Source organism: Netta rufina, assembly GCF_964035555.1.
Source record: "Netta rufina genome assembly, chromosome: 4".
NCBI lineage: Eukaryota > Metazoa > Chordata > Aves > Anseriformes > Anatidae > Netta > Netta rufina.
In genome coordinates this window covers 76408138-76432252 of record NC_140127.1, presented here as the reverse complement: position 1 = coordinate 76432252, position 24115 = coordinate 76408138, and the positions used below count along the sequence as shown (strand labels likewise).

General features: G+C 50.8%; 1 protein-coding gene across 7 annotated transcripts in view; it reads left to right on the top strand.

Moving 5' to 3' along the window:
- Positions 1–24115, top strand: part of DYSF (dysferlin) — an 84225-nt gene that overhangs the window by 44454 nt on the left and 15656 nt on the right. For all 7 annotated transcript variants that reach the window (XM_084286209.1, XM_084286205.1, XM_084286210.1 and 4 more), the window contains 10 exons: positions 3761–3859; positions 4531–4659; positions 5316–5471; positions 7456–7547; positions 9554–9724; positions 10280–10422; positions 12663–12802; positions 14725–14813; positions 15077–15172; positions 18771–18912. In XM_084286209.1, the coding sequence (XP_084142335.1) occupies positions 3761–3859; positions 4531–4659; positions 5316–5471; positions 7456–7547; positions 9554–9724; positions 10280–10422; positions 12663–12802; positions 14725–14813; positions 15077–15172; positions 18771–18912 (1257 nt within the window). The remainder of the gene's footprint in view (positions 1–3760; positions 3860–4530; positions 4660–5315; positions 5472–7455; positions 7548–9553; positions 9725–10279; positions 10423–12662; positions 12803–14724; positions 14814–15076; positions 15173–18770; positions 18913–24115) is intronic.

The following is a 24115-nucleotide window of genomic DNA, read 5'->3' as shown; positions in this document are numbered from 1 at the left end:
GCGGCGCGATGGTCTGGCCAAAGGTCCCCCCTCCAGCCTCACTGTGCAGGATTTGGGCACTTCACGACCATTCCCAGAGGAGAGGAGCTCACAAGGAGCCCTCGGACGTGGCTGAGCTGCAGCAAGGAGCCTCCCCGCTCCCTCACGAAGCGCCACGAGGTGCTTTCTGTGGGTTCCTCGTGCCGTTAGTTTGGCTTGCGGTGCCTGGGTTGTAAGAAATACAAATAACCCATCAAATGGCAAGTTAGCGAGGCTAACCCAAGCCAAAAAAAAAAATAAAAAGAAAAGAAAAAAAAAAAGAAAGAAGTCAGAGTCTGTAAACTATTTGGAATAATTGGTTATTTGCTGTGTTTGCTAGTTCCAAATCAGAGCACATATTTTATGGCTTATCCTGTTACTGTTAGTTGGAAGGGCTCTGGGTGTTGGATGTCTCCAGCTGAAAATGGGTGCCAATAGCCCGTGCTGCAGCACAGCCTTGCCCCTGGAGTGCTCTGGGTGTCCTTCTCTCTCCTGGCCTTCTGTCCACGCTCCGGGGACATCCCTGGCACTGCCACATCCCCGGTGCAGCACATGGGGTCTGGTCGGGAAGGTTGGTCCTGTCCTTGCCCAGCCCCAGGTGCTTGCTCCTTTGGATTTGAACAGGCTAGGAAACAACAGCAACAAAAACCACACAAAAAACTCACGCCGAAGACAGTTTCGCCCACTTCTGAGCAAAATTAACAGCAGGTGAAAAAAAAGAAAAAAAAGAAAACGGAAAGGTGACACAGCGAGAAATGGGTCATTTCCCTTTTTCCATCTGAGAGTTCACACCGTAAGGGTTAACCGAAGGATGTGCCAAGTCATCTTGCAGCCTCCTGGTGTGGCTGCGTGTGCTTTCCTCCCTCCAGCGCTGCAGCAGGTGGGAGCGACCAGCTGGAAGGAGCAGGAGAACCCCAGGGTATCCCAAAACCAGGTCCCTCCTGGGGAACAGGTCAGAGGCCGAGGGCACGGGGAGGTGCTTGGTGTTTTGGTGCCTCGGTGCCCTGCCTGAGCGCACTGGAGCGGATGAGGAGCACTAATGGGATGCTCTCCGAGGCCGAAATGCAGGGTGTCATCTCCTGCAAAAGCAGGGTAGCAGACAGCTTTTTTGGAGGTGCATCCATAAATGCCCGAGCTGTTTCTGCAGGGATCTTCTCATCCCATCTGTGGAGCTTACTCACAGCAGGAAATCTGCCTCCCAGATGTGAGGTGTGAGTGCGCTGGAGACCGAGGCAGTGGCTTAGCTTCTTTAGAGGCAATATTTCTTAGTGCTGTGATTAGCTGTATTCCCACGGGGAAGCCTGTGTAATCATTAGAGACTGTGTAATCGTTAGAAGAGCAAAAATGACTATTAGGATTTCAGTTATCCCATGCCTGCTCTGCTCCTGGCTTTGCTGCCTGGCTGTGCCTCAGTTTCCCTACCTGCGAGGTGGCTGAGTTTCACCAGGACCCTTACACAAGCTCTCAGGTTCCCACAGCTCCTTTTGCTCTGGACCAAAATGTCCTTTCCAGTGAGCTTTGTGGGAGCTGGGTTGTGTTGGACAGCCCCAACATCCTCCTGTCCCCATCTGGGGATGCAGCTGGTGCCTGGGCTTGCAGGACGAGGGAACCCAGCACTGGGGGAGAGAACGGTGCTGGCTCAGCCCCCTGACAAAAACGAGGTCACAGCCAGTGCCTTGCCCCCGTATGGAACAAAATGAGATGGAAAACATCCCGGCAGCTGCCGGGAGGACACAGGTCTGCATGTCGGGGTCTGGAGGAAGGAAGGATTTTAATGCCCTCAATAGCAAAGTGCTTAGCCCCCGGGTAAAAGTCCTACACGGAGATCCGGCACAGCTTAAACCCCGTTGTATCCTCTGGAGGGGACTGCTGCTGGCTCTGCTGAACCCAAGGCCTGATCCAGAAAGCCCTTCAGGCTGTGTCTGAAGAGCCTTGTTGACTTCAGAGGGATTTGCACACTCGGTTGAAGTTAAGCATGTGTCTGAGTGATGCTGCTGTGTCCAAGCCACAATTCCAGAAATGCTTAAGAGGGAAGTTGCAGCATGCTGGTGAAGTTCTGGTTTTAAAGGTATTTTTATATATATATTTTTTTTTGGAATCCAACTGTCTTTATTTTTGGAAACGGCCGTGCCTTTGCCCATAAGCCAATCCTGCCTGCAGGGATGCCTTGCTGGAAGGGGCTCTCTGCTGCCCTAAATGCTCACGGAGCTGCTGGGAGACTGCAGGGACGGCCCCGCTCAGGCTCTCTCCTGATGAAACGGCCACGATTCCTCTTCCACTGCTCCTGGGTTATAAAACAACTTCCCCATTTTAGCAGCAAATGCCGAAGCTGGGCACTTTGGAGCCCGAAGGGGATTTCTTTTGTCCCTGCGCTGAATGGAGAAGGGTCACCACCCTGCCACCAGGCTCAGGGCACTCGGGGTGCAGCTCACATTAGGCTGGTCCCTGTGGGGGCAGCAGGTGGGGGAAGAGAGGATGGATCGTGATGGGGAGAAAGCAAATCTGGGAAGCATGACTGCAGCTCACCACGGCTGAATGAGCTTCTTTCCCAGCCGAAACTGTAGGCTTTGGTCACTTGGTGTGAAATATGGCCAGCAGCGATGCTCGCCCCTGGGCTGTGCCCTGCTGAAGCCCCAGGGGATCCCCACAAGGCTTGGTGAGGGCATGTGGGGTCCTCGAGGTCCCACCCAGGCTCAGGCACAGCTCTTGGAGCATCCTGCAGGACAAAACCACCAGGGATGCTGCTGGCTAAATGAAATCCCTGAATCAGTTGCTTGCACGCTGGCTTTTCCATTTGAAGGCAAATGAAATAATGTCCTTTGCTATTAACATTCCAGCTGCTCCCCTTGCCTCTTTTTTTTTTTTTTTTCTTTTTTTCGCTTTTTTAACATCAGTGGAAATCAGCAAAAAATATCTAACCAAATTCTTTGTCTTGGGGCTGCAGAAGATACCATGGGTAAGTCGTCAGATTAGTTTAAGTGCTTTCTTTGTAACCCGGTACCTGTGGAATGCCGTAATAAAGCCGCGATGGTCAGAGTGTAGCTTTTTAAACAATAAAACAGGGGAAGCGATGAAAGGCAACATTAAAAAAAAAATAAAAAAGAAGAAGAAAAAGGAGGCAGACGAGGCCTCAGAGTTAATTTATGTAATATTTCTATTAAAAACAATGTCTATTCAAGACAGCAATTTAGAGTCTGCACTGCTGGCTTCAAATATAAATCCAATAAACCTCTATTATGATTCCTCCATTAGGTCAGTGTGATGGAATTTTGTGGACTTCTAAAATAAGACATCATTATTTTTCAGGAATGTTTCATGAATCACAGGCAAAGCCCCTTCATCTTCGCTTGCTTTAAATTTCAGCAATGGTGCTCTTATAAAAGGTATACGTTTTCTGAAGCCGGCAGCCGGCTTTCTTTTCGGAGCAGCATCCCCAGAGCTGAAATCCAATTTGCACAGCAGATGAGGCAAATGCACCTTAGCAGCATCGTGTCCATGGGTTGTATAAGTTCTGCTTATTTCTGTTTGTAGTATCAATGAGAAGAGGGTTATGTTCTTCCTGGGAGATGTACAGCACCTGATGACCATTATTTTAAGTGGAAGTGGCATTTATACATTCATTTTTTTTTGTACAGGTGGGGATGGGGTCTGCTTGGGTGGGGAGCTGGATGGTGCCGCTGGCACTGGTTGTCACTGGGGTTTGCTCGTGGAGGTGTGTGACTTTGGTATCCCTGGCTGCCAGGAGGAAGAATTCATCGACTGGTGGAGCAAATTCTACGCTTCCACGGGAGAGAGGGAAAAATGTGGTTCCTACTTGGAGAAGGGCTTCGACACGCTGAAGGTAAGCGGCCTTGGCTGGCCCTGGCTCACTGGATGGGAACTGGCCGTGATGTTTTTCCACTAGCTTTGGGGCGTTAATTATTTATTTAGAGAGTTTAAGGCTTTCTTTCTTCCAAGAAAAAAAATAAAATAATTTTCCCCAGAGAGCAGGTAATTTTGTTTTCAAAAGTAGCTGTTTTATTCTGTTCTGAAAACTTGATTTTCTTTGCAAACTACTGTCTGGTAACTTTCCACTTCGCAGCCTTTAAGTTATTGTCACTTTACTAAGTGGCGGAGGAGATGGGGAGTTGCCACCCTGGAAGGTCTTTGGGAAGAACAAGGAGAGCCAGAGACTGCTAAGAAAAGGGGAGATTTAGGTGCCTGTTACGAGAGGTGCCAGAAGTAACACAGGAGCCCAAGCAGGACTGAAGTGGGGAAAACATTGCCTGCTTGTAAGGAAAATGCTCCCAGCGAGGAGCCCTCTGGTGGATGAAAGATGCTCTGGGAGACCTGGGCACACTCTGGGTCCTCTCTGATGTGCTGTAACTTTTACAGAGTTCCCAAAGGTCTGCTCCTCACCTGCCCTGGGGGTGGCATTTCCTCCAGATGGAGAAGCTCGGCTCCGTTTTGCCCCAGCTCTGCCCGGGAGCAGTCCCTACCCTCGCCCTCTGATTCTCCTTTCTCCTTCCCCAGGTCTACGAGACGGAGCTGGAGAACGTGGAGGACTTCGAGCATCTCTCCGACTTCTGCCACACCTTCAGGCTGTACCGTGGGCGCTCGCAGGATTCCAGTGATGACCCCTCGGTCGTGGGGGAGTTCAAGGTGTGACAGCCCCTTCCACACGTGGCCGGGTGCTAAGAGCTCTGTCTGTGAGGGTATTCATCCAGTGCAGGGGAGCGAGGGAAACTGCTCTTCCTAACACACTTGGAGCAGCCCTTAGCCTGCTTTCAGGAGAAGGATTTATTTTCTTTAGCTGCTTTTTCAGAATTCCCCTTCTTACCCACCACTTCCTTCCCCCAGACAGTACCCAGAGACCGATTCCTGCCACTTCTTTAGAAAAAAAATCAGCTCTGGTGAATAAAACACTTGCAAATTTTCCCATTTTCTCCCTCCCCTTCCCACCCCTCGCTGAGGATGCTGCTGCCTGTCCAAGGGACCTTAAAGTGAAAGCCTCAGCACCCTTCTGGGGAGTGATTTGGGGGCAGCAAGGCTCCCAAACACCTTTTCAATGGCTCAAACAACAGTGAAGCAGAAGAGATAGAGGGCAAGCAGGCTACTGGGGCTCTGCACAGATTTATGACAGGGTTTGCATCAATGCTCAAGCACGGGACGAGCATTGCAGGCAGTTTTCCTCCTTGCTTCTGTCTCCCTGTTCTGTTAAGAGCCCGGCAGGCCCTGCTCTGTGCTCGTAGTGTCCGCATGAGTGTCCACGAGCACGAGGCCCGTCCCAGTGTGGCTGAGCCCCTGTCTCCTTGCAGGGCTCGTTCCGAATTTACCCCCTGCCCGACGACCCACGGGTGCCGGCGCCACCTCGGCAGTTCCACCAGCTGCCGGCCAGAGGGCCCCAGGAGTGCCTCGTCCGGGTCTACATCGTCCGAGCCTTCGGCCTCCAGCCCAAGGACTCCAACGGGAAGGTAGGCTGATGGGTTACGGGGTGGCTCGTCCTAAAATTTAGGAACGACGTCGACACATTGACAGCAACAAGGGGAAAACATTCGCCTTCGTCCTGCCTCCACTGCTACATCTGGGAGTCCCAGGAGCCATCCCCTCATCCTCCATCCCGAGGGATTTTTCAGTAGGGCTAGCTGAAATAGCTAAATTATTTTTTTTTTTCTTTCTCTCTCTCTTTTTTTTTTTTTTTTTCTTGTACCTCGGTGCCAAAGGAAACAAAATTAGGTCTCTCACATGACTGCTCTCTGCAGAGCTTTGCCAGTCTGAAAGAAAAATTCAGTGCAACAAGAAAATCGTGTCGGTTCAAAAAGAAATGTTCATCTTGTTTCAGTTTGAAAAAAAAAAAAATCCCTTAGGGAAAAGTCTTTCTTAACTCTCTTTGCTCTGCTGCAAAATAGAGATTTTTTTAAAAACAGAAAAAAGTAGGAAATATTTTGACACGAACAACTCCAAATTACTTTTTAATCTGCCCGGTTTTTGAAAATGGCCTTGAACTGAGGGTTTTCAATTTCTTAGAAATCTCCCATAAGAGACTCCTGAGAATGAAAAACAAGGAGCAGAAAAAATGCTTTTTTTACACTGAAAACCGAAGCCAATCCTGGCTTGGCCCACAGCCTTTCTCCCTGTGCTCTGGTGTCTCCTGAAGCTCGTCCCAGTCGAGGGCAGACCAAAGGAAAGCCCAGTCCGTGCTCATGCTGCTGACCTCCCCCAGGGACATCCTTCTCTTCTTAATTAATCCCCAAGTCAGAGAAAACTGGTAAGGAGCTTGGACTGGGTGTTTTCTCAAGGCAGCATAAATCACCAAAGTTTTTCCCAGTTAATTTTTGTTTGTTTGTTTTTGATGTTATCCGAGTAAGATGCTGGGTCCCTCTAGGTGTTGGATTCAACCTAGGTGAAAAGTTTTAGGTGATTTTTTTTTTTTTTTTACCCCGGAGGAAATGATGACTCGGGTCAATTTAACCACTTTTCAGATTTATGTCTTTTTCCCTGAATCATGTTAGTTATGAGCGAGAAGCTAAGAAAACTTACAAAAAATAAAAATATAATATAATTTTGATATATTTTGAGATGCACAATGAGGCTTTATGTTAAAGTATGCCTCCATTCTATTTTATTTTTTAAAGTTATTGCATCATATTGGAAAAAAACCAACACATTTTGAGCCACATTTTTAATGAAACAAAATGTTTTTCCTTTGACATTTTGGTCTCTTGCATTCGTAAATCTATTTTTGAGTTGACCCCAACGTTAAAAAAAATAATGGTGACCTCAGGGGAACCCTGAGGTTCAGAGAAGGTGACTCAGATGGGTGAATGGGAACGTCCTGAGGAATCCGAGCAAGCCCAGTCCATGAAACAAGCCTAAAAATAGCTCATTTCATGCTATTTCATTCCTTTTCCACCCCGTGGGCCTCAGAAGGATCTGGACACTTGTCCCACACTGCTAACTGGTCCTTTGGTCACCCCTGAAATGGAATTGCAGTGCATCACATCATGTCACATTCAGCTCCCTCACCCTGGTGCTGTGTGTGGCTGTTGGCCCTCAGTGTGGAAGGGACACCGAGGAAGTGCAGAGGGAACATTTCTTCTCCCCGAGGGTGGGCAAACACCCGCAGTGGCCTCCTGGTGGGGTGGTGGATGCCCCATGCCCGCAGTGCCCAGGCGCTGGGACGATGCCCTCAGGAACGCACCTCGGCTCCTGGGTAGCCCTGAGGTGCTCAGGTGTTGGGCTCGTGGTCTCTGTAGGTCCTGTCCAACCAAAATGAACCAAACTGAACTGTTCTGATATATTTCAGCCTGCCCTACCCTACGGTACCCTACCCCATCCCATCCCATCCCATCCCATCCCATCCCATCCCATCCCATCCCATCCCATCCCATCCCATCCCATCCCATCCCACTATCGCTGTGCAATGACTTCTGCATTTATTTTTATGCCCATCTTCAGTGTGATCCCTATGTGAAGATTTCAGTGGGAAAGAAATCCATAAACGACCAAGAAAATTACCTCCCCTGTACGCTGGAGCCTGTCTTCGGAAAGTAAGTTTTGGTTTGAGTTAAGTCTGGATTCCCTGGGATTTTTATGGCATTTTGAGGGAATCGAGGTGGGTTAGACAGAGCTTTCTCTTCCCTTGGTGCCCTCTCAGCCTTGCTGAAGTGGGTCTGACCTTGGCTTGGTCACTGTCCTACCCCTCATGGCTCACATTCATCTTCTCTTTGGGTCTTCTGAACTATGAAGCATGGACTGGGTCTGCTCTGGCACCAGTGGAGGTGACATCAAGAGGGTTTTTTAGACCTGAGATCCCCCTGTGGAGGCTTCTGCCTCTTCCCACTGATAGCAGAGAGAGTTTGGGGCAAAGCTGTTCCTCATTTAGGCACTTCAGTGAAACGTCTGAAGAAAAGAGATGGTGCATGGAGGTCTGTATGACTGTGCTGTGACACGGGACACCTCCAATCATGTGCCTTGAAAAATGTATTTATAAAATTGATGTTGGCTGGTTGAGTTGTTTGCCTAACCGTAGGGCCACAAAGTTGGGATAAAAGGAAAAAAAGGTAAGGTTGTCTTCAGAAAAGGGTATTCCTCAGGGCTGGAAAGCATCATGGTGGTGAGGCAAAGCAGAGGGAGGCAGAGGAAAGCCCGGTGCTCAGCCTCCACGTGCTGATCAAGGTTGGGTCTCCTTGGCAAGCTGGGGCTAGATGTAGGGTTTTGTGCTCCAGGACAAATAAGGGTCAAGCCCTAAAGCGTGTGAAGTCCTGCTGGTTTTCTTGGGGCCTCTTGCCAGCTCAGGCTGTCAGTGCTGGGACAGCTTCCCAAAAAAACAAGATGCAGAAGGAGATACCCCACGTGCAAGGTTGGTGCAGAAGGGGTAAGGATGGCAAGGGTGACACTGGTGGGGAACACCGCGTGGATTCGACAAGCTGCTTCCTCCTCTTCTGCCAAAGCTCTGCCTTTCTTGTGGGGCAAAGGGGGCTCTCCCCATGGAGCACGAGGGAGCCCAGGTCTGCAGGGAGCTCTGCTTCTGGGGCAGGCCCCCTCTGCCAAACCTGGCTCCCGGCCAGCGGCCGTCTAGACAGCGCGCTGCGCCTCCCACCCCGTCTTTAAAGCAAGACGTAAAACCCAGGTCCTGGCTGCTGGCGGGCTATTAAACCTCCCGTTTCACGAGCTTTTCCCCGGGCTGCTGGCTGCCCGCCAGCTTTAGCTAATTACTTTCTGCTGACCCCAGTTCCTCCCGCGCTCTTAATTGGTGGCATAATCACTCACTTCCCCTCCTTAAAAGCTGCTGCGGGGTGGGTGCTGCTGGTGGAAACGGGCATCGAGTTTTGCCCCTGAATTGATGGTGTTTTGGCAGCAGGTGGAGGGATTCCTGGTGGCGCTGGGTCAGACCCAGACTGTCCTGCTCACCCTCCATCCCACCTTCCACATCTCTAATGTCCATGAGCACAAGCTTTGTCTGGATCAGGGTGTTGTGTTTTGGGAAGGTCTCGGTGCTTTGTGTCTTACCACCCTTTGTTTGAAGAGGTCGAGGAAGGTTTGCTCTAGTGATGACAGAGGGGACAGCACAAAATCCGGGTGCATGGCACTGGCAGGGAGGACAAGGAGGTTTTGGGGGGTCAGTCTCATGCTGACCACAAGCTTAGCCTCCTATTTTAGATGTCTGCTCTTCGGGCTCAAAGGGCAGTTGCTTTTCCAAAGCTGTCATTTCTTCCCCTTTCCCACCCCATGGCAACGAGGATTCCCGTCTCTCAATGCCTGCTTTTTTACCCTGGGTACTGCAGTGGCTGCTGTCACTTCCAATTAGCAGGTGGGGAAACTAAACAGGGCCAAAATTTGCTCAAGGGTAATTCAGCCACATGCAACGGGAAACCCAGAGCGTGCTTACTTGGTGGCATGTCCGTGAGCTAAGCCAGCACAGCACAGCACCAACAGAACCACAGGATCATCTAGGTTGGAAAAGACCTTCAAAATCAGCCATCAGCCTCTAGTACTGTCCCAGCATGGCAAAGATGGCACATCTCCATCTCACGGGCATCTCTTGTTTGCGCAGGATGTTCGAGCTGAGCTGCACCCTGCCCCTGGAGAAGGACCTGAAGATCACGCTCTATGACTACGACCTCCTGTCGAAGGATGAGAAGATTGGGGAGACCGTCATAGACCTGGAGAACCGCTTCCTGTCAAAATACGGGGCTCGCTGCGGGCTTCCCCAAACCTACTGTGTGTAGGTATCTCTGTAGGATTGGGTCTCTGTAGCTGCTGAGGCTTTGCAGTGCTGAGGGGGTCCTTGGGACCATGGCAATGCCTCAGCCCAGCCCTAACCACGGGTCTGCTGTCCTAGGGGACCTGGCTGCTGCCATATTTCACTGCAGAGATCTGTCTCGAGGGACAGGTTCCTGCTGGAGAAGCCCCCCCAGTTTATGCACTTCCCCCAAGCCTTGGCTCTCCTCCAGCAGCTTCAAATAACATGAATCTCCTTGGAGAGATCTGCTACATCCCTGACACCTCTTGGGCACACCACAGTGAGGGCACTGCCCATGCACGGGACCAGCTGCAGGGTGGTGCAGTGGGTCTGGGGGCTATGGGGGCACCCCAACCCTGTGAGCTGGGGCTGAGCAGGGTGTGGGACACGCAGCCCCATTCACCAACAGGCCAAGGTGAGCACGGGGTCGGAGCTGGCTGCACCTTCCTCAGCACAACCCTCTGGTGTAACGCTGCTGTGGCCCCTTATTGAGGCTGGATATTGTTTTATCCCATGCTGTTTTCCCTCCCGTTTCAGTTCGGGACCCAACCAGTGGCGAGACCAACTCCGTCCTTCCCAGCTGCTTCACCTCTTCTCCCTGCAGCACAACTACAAGGCTCCCATCTACAAGTCCGACCGGGTCATCTTCAGGGAGCAGGAGTACATCCTCTCCGAACTGGGTAAGGGGCTGCTTCGGGGCTGCGGGTAGCTTCCCGTTACCCAGAGCAAGGGTTGGAGCTGGAGGCCATGAACACATCACGGGGGCTTTCTTGCCCAGCTCCTTTCTGTGTGAGTTGAACCCAAACCCGGTACTTTGAGCACGGATTCCTCCTTCCCTTGCTGCTCAAAGCAAACCAAAGCCATGCAGGCTGGGAGCAGCAAAGCCCAGCACAGCCTGAGAGGCTGCAGCCTGGCTTCCAGGACCTCACATCTCTGCGTTTTGGGGCTGGGGGCACTAGAGGGAGACAAGATCATACGCACAAGTGCCAGCACAACCCGAGCGAGGTGTGCTGTAGCTGGAAAGGTGGGATCAGCCAGCAAGGAGGAACTGTCACGGGGAGGTAGGGAGGCATTTTTTCGTTTGCACAACCCTCTCCCCAAACACCACTCACACCTGAAGTTTCCTGCCCCCCTTGATGGCATCCTTGGGGGCAGGAGCTTGCCTTTTAGAGGAAACCTTGCTTTAAAGCCTGGAAATGGGTGTTGGGCTCAGGGAGGAGGTGAAACCCCAGACCACGGGGCCCAGGAGCAGCAGTTTGGCTAATGAAGGCCACTACAGGGACAGGAGCAGCCCAGGGCTGCTGCCCGCCTGTGCTCTGGGGACTTGGGGCACAAATTTGTGATACTCGCCTTGGGAGGAGGAGTGGGGAAGCCACAGCTCCTTCCCAGCCTCTTGTTATGCGAAAGGTTTTCAGCCAGGGCTGGAGAGGTGTTAAACCGAGCGGGGGCTTCCCCCCTCTCCCAGCCTCTGCCTTTCACCTTCCTCTGCTTTAATGGCAATCAGTTCAAAAAACAGAACAAAGTCTGATGCTTGACCTCAAGGAGATCTGGAAACCAGCTGTGTGCGCAGAGCAATGTCAGATCTGAACCTGGCGGTATAAAGTGAAGCTATTAAACACGAGAGCATGGGTTTTACAAGCACTGCACCCGGACCATTATTCCATAACCCCCACATTTGTTGTTTTCTGAGAGGGGCTTTTTCTTTTTCCTGTGCGCGCGCACACACACACGCACGCACACCCGCCAGGTTTCCACTGCTTGGGAAATGGCCCATATGTCTGAAGTTAACCACTTCAAGACATTGCCAAGAAAGGAGCTGGGATATATCACCTGAAAGTTGCAGAGCTGTAATAATATTTATGGAGCACGTTTCATTTCAAAGGTCCTCGAAGGTGCACGGCGAGGCAGCCGTGCGCCGGGGCGAGTCCTGCACAGCAACGTTTGGTGGGATGAGGGTCCTGAATTGAGGGGTGGAGAGGACAAAAATGTCCATTGCTAATTGGCCTTGTCCAGCAGTGTGTTTGCGGAGGGATTAGGGGCTGGTGCGGAGTGGGATGAGGATGTGGAGGTGGGTTTGGGGACCAGGATGGGTGTTGGAGCTGTGCTGGCGGTGCCTGTGTTGGCCTCAGCTTCCTCTCATCTCTGTCTTCCTCCCTGAACCCAGCAGAAAATCACAGAATCACAGATAAAAAAAAAAAAAAAAAAAAAAAACAGCAGAAAAGGAGCAGGACCCCACAGGGAGCTCTGCCACTGCGCTCCTCTCCGCCCAGCCAAAGCTCCTGGCTGATTTTAAATCATAAAATCACCGAATCTTAGGTTTAGGTTGGCAAAGACGCATGAGATCCTCGAGTCCAACCATGCCTTAACACTACCAAGTCCACCACTAACCCATCTTCCTAAGCACCACGTCCACACATCTCTGAAATACCTCCAGGATGGGACCCCACCACGTCCCTGGGCAGCCTGTTTCAGTGCCCCTTGGACAAACCTCTGCTGAGGATGGGATTGAGCAGCAGGGCAGCAGCGTGGGCTGGAAGGCTGCTAGCCCCAGCTGCTGTAATTTCGGGCATCCCAAGCCCTTAGAAGCACTTCAAGCTGGATCAACCCCCAGATTCCCCTTTCCATGTGCTTCAGCTCACAATGTTTCACTGTTCTGGGGCTTGCTGTGGCTGGGGTGGGATTGTGTGAGCCCCTTTGCAGGTCCCTGTCCCACAGAGCAATGGTTTGCCCACGTGTCCCCCTGGGACCACGTTGCCCTGTGCCCTTCTCCTGCTCGCTCCTGGCTGCAGCGAGGTCAGTGGGGCTCCTGCTTGCTCCTGGTGCTTCCCCTGGAGCAGCAACCCTTGCAGAGCCCCCCTGGGTTGCTCAGCACCCTGCCCGTGGCGTGGCGTGACCCTGCTCTTGCTCTGATCTGTTGCAGAGGATGGCAAACCCGTCAACCCCCACCTGGGGCCGGTGGAGGAGCGACTCGCCCTGTACGCGCTGCGGAAGCAAGGGCTGGTGCCGGAGCATGTGGAGACCAGGGCTCTCTACAGCCCCCTCCAACCAGAGATTGAGCAGGTGAGTGGTGCTGAGAGCTCAGGATGAGACCAGGAGCATCATTTTCCCTTCCACCCGGTGCTACCCAGGTGAGATGTTCTCCATGGCTTGGGTGCAGCCTTTGCAAGGTGCTCACGGCAGGAGGAGACGTTTCTCGGAGAGGTTTTGCTGCTCCAGGAGAGGTCCTGCTGCTCCAGGAGAGGTGTGCATCCCTGGCTGGCTCGCTGCAATGCCATGCAGGGTATATCTGCCCCAGGAGGTGGTTTTCCAGCCTACAGGACAAAGCAGAGCTCTTGCTGTCAAGCACAGGCTGGAGCTCAGCCCCAGGGCTGGCTTGCTCTGAGTGCTTGGAGAGATCGGCTCCAGCCTCCTGGAATAGGCGTTCACTTTCATCAGCATTTGCTCACAAAAGCCTTTTTTTTTTTTAAATTTTTTTATTTATTTTTTTGGGAAAGCCATTTCTGATCTGCAAGCGTCGATGTAGAATTTCTCTGTAATGATAATGCTCCTGCAGGCTCCTTTGGCAATGCAGCAGGATTTCTGCAGCAGGAACAAGTCCTTGGAGGCATCGAGTTTTAGTACTATTGCAGACTGGATATTTTTCAGCCAAACAAAAGCTAAACGGGCTTCTATCCAAAACCAATCAAAACCCAGGTATCCGTATTTCACCTAACCCCTTTTCTTTGATTAACATGTATGTGGCTTTATGCCTTTGGACCAAAAAGTGCTGCTTCCCGGAGAACACAGTGATTTGTCCTCATCTCTCTTACATGTTCCAGTTGCAGAGGCAGTTTCGTGGGACTGGCTCTGCAGCTGGTGTAACCGTGCACAGCCCGAGCTCCACCACTGCAGCACCGTTACCTTCCCGTGGTTTGTTTTTAGCCAGTCCAATGAATTTGCTGGCAGAGGTAAACGCACTGCCAACGGCTCTAACACCTTTTCATGCAAATTCACCCACTGAAGTTCGGGATTAGAGGCAGGAGGTGGCTGCTGTCAGCCGCCCAGTGGGTTTGTGCTGTTTTTAGTGTCATGGTAGTGTTGGAAGGGTGTTTCCTGCATGTTTTGGGCTTGCAGATGGGCAGAGCAATTGGGGTCTGCCCTGCTCTGGTGCTGCTAATCATGAGTGTCCGTGGTGGTGGTGCTGGGTTTGAGGGGATTAACCTGGCTGGCTCAGCAGGGGTTGCGTTGGGCACAGCTCCCAAAAGCATGGCCCCGACCCGCTGCAGACCCAAGGAACAGGCTGGCTCTGCTGGGCTGTTTGCAGCGAGCTTAAAGGGTGGATTTTTAAAGTTTTCTGCTGAAATGGAAGATTTTCTTGCCAAAAAACAAGCAAACCACAAAGCCCTCTGTGACGGGCTGATTGTCAAAGGATGCCTTTTTTTTTTTTTTTTGCTCTAGACCCTTGAGACTGTACAATAAAATATTTTATTGGCACCCATTGGTGTTTTACAGTAAAAGGGACCACCTAAAAAACGACCCCCTGAGATTTTCAGCTGCATTTCTGCTGCTTTTTCCCTGGAAGGATTATTTGAAAGTGGAATTAGCTCTCCTCATCCCACCCTCCAGTCCCATGGTCAGAAACCCATAAACCAGCCGTTCAGCTGGTGGCCACTGGTGTGACACTGTGGAAAATAAGTGAGCTGCTTGCTTCTCCAGCACCTCCCATGGACCCAGCCCTCAGTCTGGCCCTACGTAAAGATATTCAGCCTTGGAGAACAAACCTGGAGTGCACCTTCAGCTAATTCAGATGACCTCTTATCACAGGCCATTGGTATATACCCCACTATCACTAAAATACCCAGTGACACTTCTCCAGTAAAGAAACCTGGGTTTGCAACAAAGGAACTGTGGAGCACTTGGTATTTTCTGTGCTGGGTCCTACTGAGGAGGTGAATGTGACCCAGCAGGCTCACCAGGCTTCACGTCTCTTTCTTTGCTTGCAGGGAAAGCTGCAGATGTGGGTGGATCTGTTCCCAAAATCTTTGGGTCAGCCCGGTCCCCCTTTCAACATCACGCCACGCAAAGCCAAGAGGTGACTTCTTTTTCCTTTCTGACCCGGAGCAGGGCTGGTTCCTGCACCTTCTCTTTGGGGGGAAGAGGAGAGGGCTTGGGGATGCCGGGTGGGGAAGGATCCACCTGCTCAGCTGAGGGATGTCTGAGCAGGCTTATCTTCAGGGGAAAAATGAGTTGAATCTGAACTCCTCCAGCTAAATAGCTGAATAGCATGACCGGGCTGTTGGGTGGACTCCTGACCAAGATTTCCCCCTCTCTCATGTCTCTCCCGTGTGCCTTCAGGTTCTACTTGCGCTGCATCATCTGGAACACCAAGGACGTCATCCTCGATGACCTCAGCATCACGGGGGAGAAGATGAGCGACATCTACGTCAAAGGGTAAGCCACCCCACTTCTGTGCCCTCCAGATACTACAATCAGAAGGCACAAGAGCAGCAGTGGAGGAGTTAATGTGCAGCAACACTGCTGCGGTAGCACGAAGCCCCCATGGGCTGAAGGGGCCGTTCACACCTCTCCAGCTATGGAGCCAGCTCCTTGGCAGCCACCTCTCTGCTGGGCTCCTAATCGCTTCACCTTGTCAAGGTTTTCTCTGCATCTCTGACAGTCAGATGCTCGCCTTGCAGCGTTTACATTTAGAGAGATGAGATCTGGGGAAGCAGCCCAGCCATTCGAGAGGGGGACGCACGCTGCATTTCCACCGCGCGGCTCTTTCCCGGCTCCTCTCCCGGGACGGCTGCGGGCTTGTTCCATATACATAGGTTGGCTTGTTGGGGTAGCTGCTTTTTTTGGAATTCCCTTTTTTCCTTGAAACACACAGAAATGTGGCAACCAGCAGTAACTCCTCTGGCACATTCCCTTCTCTGCCTGACTCCATTTATGTTTTATCTTGTGTAAAATGGTGCAATCCCAGCCAAGGGACTTACTTATTTTGTGCGTTCTTTGGATTTATGGACAGGAAGAGGTAGGATTTTGAAACAGACTGTAAATCCCTTTTTTACAATCCCAATTTTCCTCCTGTAAATCCAGAATGCGCGCTGCTTACCTGGTATTCACATCAAGTGCATTGTTATCAGCTCCAGCTAAGCCGCTCTGTGCACCTCGGGGCTCTGGAATAGCAGTGCTTGCAGGGGGCTGCTGGAAAGAGAGAGCATCCAGCGCCTGGGGAACCCCTTGCTGGGCTTTTGTCACCCCCAGTGACCAAGCAAGTCTCGCAGTGCTGTAAATGAATTAAAAATCTTGCTTGACTTCTTTATCTTCCCCCCACAAATGGCTGCGTCATTCCCATTTCTGGATAGGGCATAAATAACCCTGCGAGCGGAGGAGGCAATGGGCCTTCCGTGTGTAAGTGTCTGCCCCACAGACAGGGGCTGGCAGAGCTGCGTTCACCACCATGACATGATGCAGCTGTGGTGGGGAGCCTGGGTTTGGGAGAACTCGATGTGTAAGAAGCTGTTACCCGGGGCTTTCCTCCAGGAGAGGTCTCACAGCACTCCTCTGAGGAGGCTATCGCCAGCGTGGTCCCCATTTTACAGAGAAATCACCCACTAGGCAATACCAGGACCAGAATCTCAGTGATTTGGGCACTGTCTTTTATGTAACATGTAAATTGTTGCCTGCCAGTTGGGGAAGTAAATTAAATAGTCACTTTTCTATCACGAGTAAGACAGAAGTCACCAGCCTTTTATTTTAATGAATTAACAATGTTATTTATTGATAGTCTTACAATAGCATGAAAAGGTCTCAACCACGTTTAGGTCTGGTTGTGCAAGGCTGAGTACAGAAAGACTCCTTTTCCCAAAGCCTTGTGCTGAAGGCAGACAGAAGTGCAGGGAGACCACATTCATTCAGAGCTGGAGATGGTTTGGATTTAAGAGCTCTGTCGGTCCCTGTCACAGGTGGGGGACATTTTTGTATTATTTTCCTCGTCAGATTTTCAATAAAGTTTTACTTCACTGATAGGACAGATCAGCCAGGTTTTGTGGGAGGTGGGAAACTCTTCCTATGAGGTTTTCCAGATACAGTGAGACAAAATCAGGACTGCTCTGAGCAGGTTGGGCCAGAAGTTTCCAGAGTCCCCTACCAGCCAACCACCACTACTATGATGTATCTGATATTATCCAGTGTCTTTAAACCTCATCTTCATGCCTTTTGGGGTTCCTAAATGAAAGGATGGCCTTGGTCCTCCCAGATCTAACATGTGCGCTGAGCTCAATGAGATGTCTGTTTGCTTCAAGAAGAAAGTCACCTCTTAAATCTAGGAACCCAACATTGCTTTTGGATATTGCAGGTACATTAAGGTGTGTGGATTCAGAAATGACTGGATGAATTGACAGGCTAGAAATCCACCTGCTCCTATTAAGCACAAAAATGTTACCTACATGCCCAGGAAGTCTCTGACCTGCAAGTCACTGCAGGCTGGAGAGGTGTTGGGAAGGTATCGTGTTAGGAAGGTGTCATGTTTTGGGAAGGTGTCATGTTTTGGGAAGGTGTCTGTCATCTTTTAGGAAGGTGTCATGATGTGCTTGCCCTGTTCCCATACTCATCCATGGAAGTCTGTGCTTGGCCCCAGTCAGAGGCAGGACACTGGGCAAGATGGGCCTTTGGTTGGTCACCGTGATGTTTTTAGCTCTGGGACACCGTGATTTGGATGCTTTTCCTTTCTGGCAGTGGGGAGAGACAAAACAGTGCCAAAGAGGGATCTGAACCAGAGCTCTCCTTCGTCCTTTTGCTTGCTTGCAAGGAGAGGGCGCTCACACTGCATCCTCCAAGGAGCCCCGCAGAGCCTGGAGCAGCGTGGATAAACACCCAGGCTGGCCATTTGCATCCAATCAGATCAAATCAAATAATCCGGCCACAATTTAAGCATTAGCGTAACCTCATCACACAATTCCCAGTGCCACCGAGCCCTGGCTGTCCGCGTAGCACATGTGCCTGTGATCTGTAGGATGAACATGAGTAGACCTCCCCGTCTCCCGCAGCACATTTGGGGCAGAGCACGTGCTCCTCGCAGGAATCACTTGTATAGCTGGGCAAAAAAAAAAACCCACTTATTTTCAATTTAAGTGGAAAACAATCAAACGAGATAATTGTTTTCATTAGAAATTCCCGCTGAATCTTTTGGCTCCCCTCCAGGAGGGCTCTAAGTACACAAACGGCTGTGCTTTATTGTGTTGTTTAGTTCCATTGATTGCTGAAGACCAAAAAAAATTTGGACGGGGGAAGAGAGCAGAATGAAAACCCGACACTTGCAAAACTTGCAGCTGGAAAAAAAAAAAAAAAGTAGTTGTGGAAAGTTTTCAGTTTGCCCTTGGACTGGTTGGGGACGGACCACAGCAAGCTCTTTTAGCACAGGAGGGGAACTGGGCTGCAAGGACCCCAGCAGGAGCAGCTGGGAAGCCCCTGGCCACAGCGGGGTGAGGCCACTCTGGGATTTTCAAGGGTATGAACCCTGGCCATTTAGGACTTCCAAACAATCATTTTCAAGGAACTGATAGAGAACACAGGGAAAAAAATGACCCTTGGACTTCAGCGTGTTGCCTCCATCGAGAGAACAGGTTTTAGAGGCTGTGAGGTCAGTTTGTTGGGGGGGCTGCAGAGGGGAAAGCAGCTCTCACCAAGGCACATTAGAAGCTGACATGGGCTTATGGATGGGCAAGTGACAACTTGGAGCCAGAGCTTAGAGCTGTGTTGAGCCTTTAATACATCCACAAAGCTTAGGGGAGGGAGAGGAACAGACTGGAGAGCTTCTCAGGCTGTTGCCACCAGCACTAGTTCATCTCCAACACTGCAGGAGCTGCTGTATTCGCTCTCAAGTCTCCTATGGGATCCAAGTTACCCCGATAGAGAGCAGCCTAAAGCATTCAGGAGGCTGAGAGAGGTTTTATCAATAGCTTGTGGCCTCAGAAACACTGAGTGAGCTGCTCCAAAGCCCTCGCCGTGCTTCCAGTTCCTCATGCAGTGTGTTTGCGTTTTGCAGCTGGCTGGTTGGCCACGAGGAGAACAAGCAGAAGACAGATGTGCACTACAGGTCTATGGGAGGAGAAGGCAACTTCAACTGGAGGTTCATCTTCCCCTTCGACTATCTCCCCGCTGAGCAAATGTGTTACATTGCAAAAAAGGTGAGTGTTGCTGGGCAGGCGTTTCTGCCTTCTCCTGGTATCTCTGAGCTGATCTGCCTGGTCTAAGACCTGCAGAAGTGCAACACGCTGGGGCTACGCAAGGCTCAGCCTTAACTTTGTGATGTTTGAGACGCGGGGTGGTGGACAGGTGGGAATATTGCTTTTAAAAACATGCTTTCAAGGGAAAATCTGCTTAAAGGTGTTGGTGGTGCTGCCTCTTGCTTTATGATTCAGCCACGGAGGGTCTGACTCCATGAAGGAGACCCCAGCTGGAGGCTCCCTGTGCAGCCCAGGGAATATCTGAGACCCCCAGCACTCAGCACACAGCTGGGATGGGACCAGCAGCTTTCCAGTGCCCCCCACCAGCCTGATCTGCACCTGGGCTGCAGGGATACCAGGGGGAAACGAGTCCCAGACCTCACACAGGGAGAAAAGACTGCAGTGCCCTCAGCTGGAGGACAGCAGGTCTTCTGCCTCCTGGCGAAAGTCAGTGGCCACCAAGTTGTTGCTGGAGTAGCGGGGAGCATCTGCCCCTTGTGCTCTTATAGCTTTGTAGGGGAGGAGGGGGCTGGAATGTGTCGTTGATGCAGAGATGGGAAGAAAAGCTTTGGTTTGGGATTCAGTATGAATCTCTAAGTCAAAAAGTGTTATGATTTTGGCCTCCTTGTTCCTACACCTGTAATTGAGTATTGCTTCTGGTATTTCTTAGATAAGCTAGTGCAGTGCCGTGGTGGCAAACGTGGACTGGGAGTTGCAGGGAGGGAAGAAAGCAGAGGGATGGAGATGGGGTGGATACACAGAAAAATGGGCCTGGCTCGCAAGGAAAGCATTAGCAGGGGGAGACCATTCACTTAAACTTCCAGCTCAGATCACCTGGAGGTTAACAGGCGTGTCGCTGGGTCTATGTGGACAGTGGGGACAATCCCTGTTTTGGAGATCTGGTCTTGTTCTGTGACATTTCCTAAAGCTCAGACCCCTTCAGCCACTCTGTCCCAAAGACAGCTCGTTGCAGCGAGACCATCTGCATCCGCACAGCTCACCTGGGACCCCCCTCCCAGATTTTTCCTTGCTGGTCCCAGCACGGCCCGGGGTGGAACTGGCACGCCAGCGGGGAAGATGCTGAGCAAATTCCCAATCCCTCCAGCCAGACGATCCCTGCAAAGAGGCCTCGCTTCAAAATGAATTGCCGGGTAGTTAAACTGATTGACAGAATCATAGCTGTACCCATTTCACGCTTCATGTTAAACAAATCAAAAGTACAGTGTGTACTACATTCAATTATCCCCCTTTGAAAAAGCAAAGACCCCCCTATAAACCGTTTAAGAAAATACATCCCACTGTGCTGATATTGATTCTCCTCCGACCACATGTCTGCCAACACTGTATCAGAAAATAAACAGCTTGTAAAACCTCTCTGTAAAGGAAAAAATAATGAATGAAAAGCCATGCTTTGTATTTGTGGGACACATTCCGCTCTGGCAATTTTTGATCTCGCCATGTGCTGTTTGAACTCCAGGTTCATTACTGCTGCTGTAAAAGCCCATGCACTGAACTTTAAACGCAGGCGATGGAAAGTGGAATTTAAATCAAAACGGTCAGATGGCAAATTCTGAGCTGCTAAAAGCCACCTGCACCCAGCCTGGCTGGTGTTGGCTCTCAGAGGGAGCACTGCCGGGAGAAAAGCAGCTTTCAATTTGCTCTCCTTTGTTCGCTCCACTCGCCTCCTCGCTGCTGGGGTTCCCTTTGGCATTAGAGGATGGACCGTGGGATTGAATCACCTCAACCCAGATTGGGAAATCATCTCCCAGAGGAGCAAGGATGCCCCTGCGCAGGGCAGTCCTCGTGATGTTTAGTTGTGGTGTGCAGTCCTATGGGGAGCTGGAGGCCCACAAACCCTGGGGAAAAACGGGTGCCACCTGATGGAGCCAGCCCCTGCAGCCTTGGGATGGGCAGCAGTAGCCGGGATTGTTCTGTCCTTGCCACAAAGTTTGGGGAAATTCATCTCCAAAGCGTCAGAGCTCTGGGATCCCTTGGGGTTTCACGGCTTTGATCTCCTCACTGCACCTCAAGGGAAAGTGGGAGCCTGGAAATCCCACAAACAATTCAACTTACGGACTGGAAGTGTGGGTTCCTGTCCCTGCTTCTCTGAACTTTTTAGCCATCTCAGAATGTTTTTTTCCAAACATATCTTCTCTTGATGGAGTAAAGTTGTAAAGATTTTGCTTCTGCTTCTGAGAAAGGAGCTTACCCCATTCTGGATTTCAAAAAATTCCCCACAAAAGAGGAATTCAATCTTTGGGACAGCTCACGTGAAAACATATAAATGCATGTTTCTTTAAGCATCCTCTGTCAGTATTTATTCAGAATTACCTTCTTCTGTTCCCCCTTCTCATTTTGCCACCTCTCTAGCAGCCATGGACAGGTCAGACCCTGCTGTTTGCATTCCCACAGCACTCTTGCAGCTCTCTGCATCCTGCAAGAGCCCAGCTTTGCAAACTGCAATTTTGCCACTGGTTTGGTGAAAGGGCCAATATGCAGCACACATTGGGGCATCACTACATTGCAGGGGGAGCTAGGGGAGCGAATAGGTTTGGTGTCCACATCAACTCGTGGAGGAGAGGCAGGGACGGCCCCGGGTCCCAGACGAAGGACAAGGTTCTGCTGCCAGCCAGCAGGGAGCAGAGCAGATGTCTGCAGGGTTTAAACCTCAGATCCCCAGGTCTAAGTCTGGCAGCTCTCGACTCTCGCAGACAATGTTATCAGATGGTCATGGTGCAAGCAGAGTCTACGGAGAGCGCCGCCGAGATGGGCTGGATGTGGCTCAGGTTTCTCTGGGCACCCCGTCAGAGAGGCGCTCAGCTCCCGCGTCTCGCAGGCGCTGTGGAGGTGGAAAATGCATGAAATTGATTTTGAAATGTTCAGCTGCAAGTGCCAATTACAGCGGTAGCTGCACAGGGCTGCCAAGTCTGAATCTGAGATGTCCTCCAGGGCAAAAAAAAAGCTTGACACCGAATGTCTCAGCAAATGTCATCTGCACAAATGAACACTCGGGGTTGAATTTCAAGAGCGTCTCCATACACGAGTTAAAAAATCGTGGTGCTTGAGAGGACCTGGAAATAAACCATTAGGTTGGAGTTTCGAAGACCTGGCTGGGGGGTTCATATGCCAGCTGAAAAGCGTTGCAAAAAAGAAATTCCATTTGATGAGCAGAACGAATACGGGAACATTGTCAGCAATTTCAGCCCCGTGCCGTGCCATGTCACTGGCAGGAGCCAGACCAAAGCACAGAGTTGTTGTCTTCGTTCTTGTTCTGCTACTAGTCTTGGGGGTTTGCTGTCAACAACAGAATGAAGAGCTAATGCCAGAGCAGAAAATGTGCTGTTTTGTGAGGGTGTAGAGCCATTGGAAGGGGAAACATCCCACTACTGTGGAAGAAGCTGCAAGCATCAGGCTGGTTTGTTCAGGCTGGGACAATTGTGGTGAGGCTCTGCTTCAGGGAGCTCTTGCCTTCATCTGATTTCTTCCCCTGTGTGCTCTTTGCTGAAGGGGCCCGTCCGAGGTTTGAGGTTAATTGCAACCTACTTGGGTGCAAAAGCAAAGTGGCTTTAAGTTGGAGGTTTAAGCTGGCATGGTTGTATAAAACCTAATTTGGATTCCAAGCTGGTGAGCGCTGCAGCCTGCCTTGCAGAGATGCCTGCTGGGCTTCATGTCACCTTCAGCCACAGAACTGGGAGACCAGTACGAACTGGTGGAGGTCAAAGCTCACTGGGAGACGTCAGGGGTCGGGCACAGAAGTGGCAGGGGAGGAAGAGGGCTCTCAGTGATGCTGAGTCAGCAGATGTCAGGAGGGAAATTTAGGTGGTTGAGTGTGCTGTGCTGCCTGGGACACTGGGAAAAAAAACAAACAAAAAACAAAAACAAACAAACAAAAAAAAAACACAAACAAAAACAAAAAAAATCAACAATATTCCAGAAGGTCAAGCCCAGGGGAATCTCTTCTTCCAGTTTTAACTGCTTCTTAAAGCAGGAGGAGGTGCTACAGTCAGCAGGTGCTTCAGGCACGGAAATCCTTGCTTGCTTGGAGATGCTTTGTTAATAATGAACAGCTCCAGGGACAGATCATGGTATGGAAGTGGCAGAAGTGATAATACCAAATAGATGTGATTCGTGTCCTCAGACAGCTGCGAAGCTGGCAAGTGGAGGGAACAGCAGGTTGGTGTGCTGTTGGCCCTGTAACCTGGCAGGAAGATGCTTCACTCCCCATCCTTTTTAAGAACTGATGCAGGACGTGTGAGTACCAGAGCAGGCAGTGGTGGGAGCATGGCTGGAAATAGCTGGTCCTAGAGGATAATCCCAGGAGTAACCCCGTGGCTGTGAGATATTGGTGCTGCTTGCACATATCTTTGAGTAACTGAGGTCCCATGTGAGTAAGGTGCCGCTGGTGCATGCTGTAGCCTCCACGTTTGCTGGCTTTGGATCTGAGTATGACAGCAAACGTGATATTTGGAAGGCCTTTTATAAAAACTGATCAGCTGGTGGCTTCCTAGAAATCATATCAGCGACAGGCTCCTCAGGAAAGAGGTAGTTTTGGGGTTTTTAACCTGCTGGGAAAAGCGGGGCAGAAAGGGCAGTAACTCCCTGCTCCAAATGGTGCCGTGAATGGAGCTGAGAATAAATTCCTCGTTCCCTGGAGCTGCTGCTTCCCCAGCTCTGCCTGGTTCCATCCATTCTGCTTGCTTTGCAGACTCACTACAGCATCCTGACACCTTCTGGGCACTGATGGCTCGGATTTGTGCAGGGTCAGAGCCTCACCTGGGACAGATCAGGCGCTGCTTTCCTCTGCATGAGCAGAGGATGAGGGGATGGTGCCAGCACGGGGTCATGCAGTGACCTTGCTCTTGCAATTGATTTTGCAAAGGGGAGGCTCCTGCTGGGCAGCAGCAGCTCCAAGTGCATGGCTCTCTGTTGTTTAATTTCTATAAAAAAAAAAATGCCAGGAGTGTGAGGTTCCTGCAGCTGAATTGCTGCGTTTTCCCATTTTCCCCTCATTCTGTTCTGTTTGTCACTGACTCTCCAGGGTGTACCAAGAAGTCTCTGTGCCCTGGCTGGTTTTGGTTTGAAATTCAGCGTATCGAGCACTGATTTTTATGAATAATAGATAATATTTCGTTAGACTGAAATTTTCATTCCTCTTTAGTCTTAG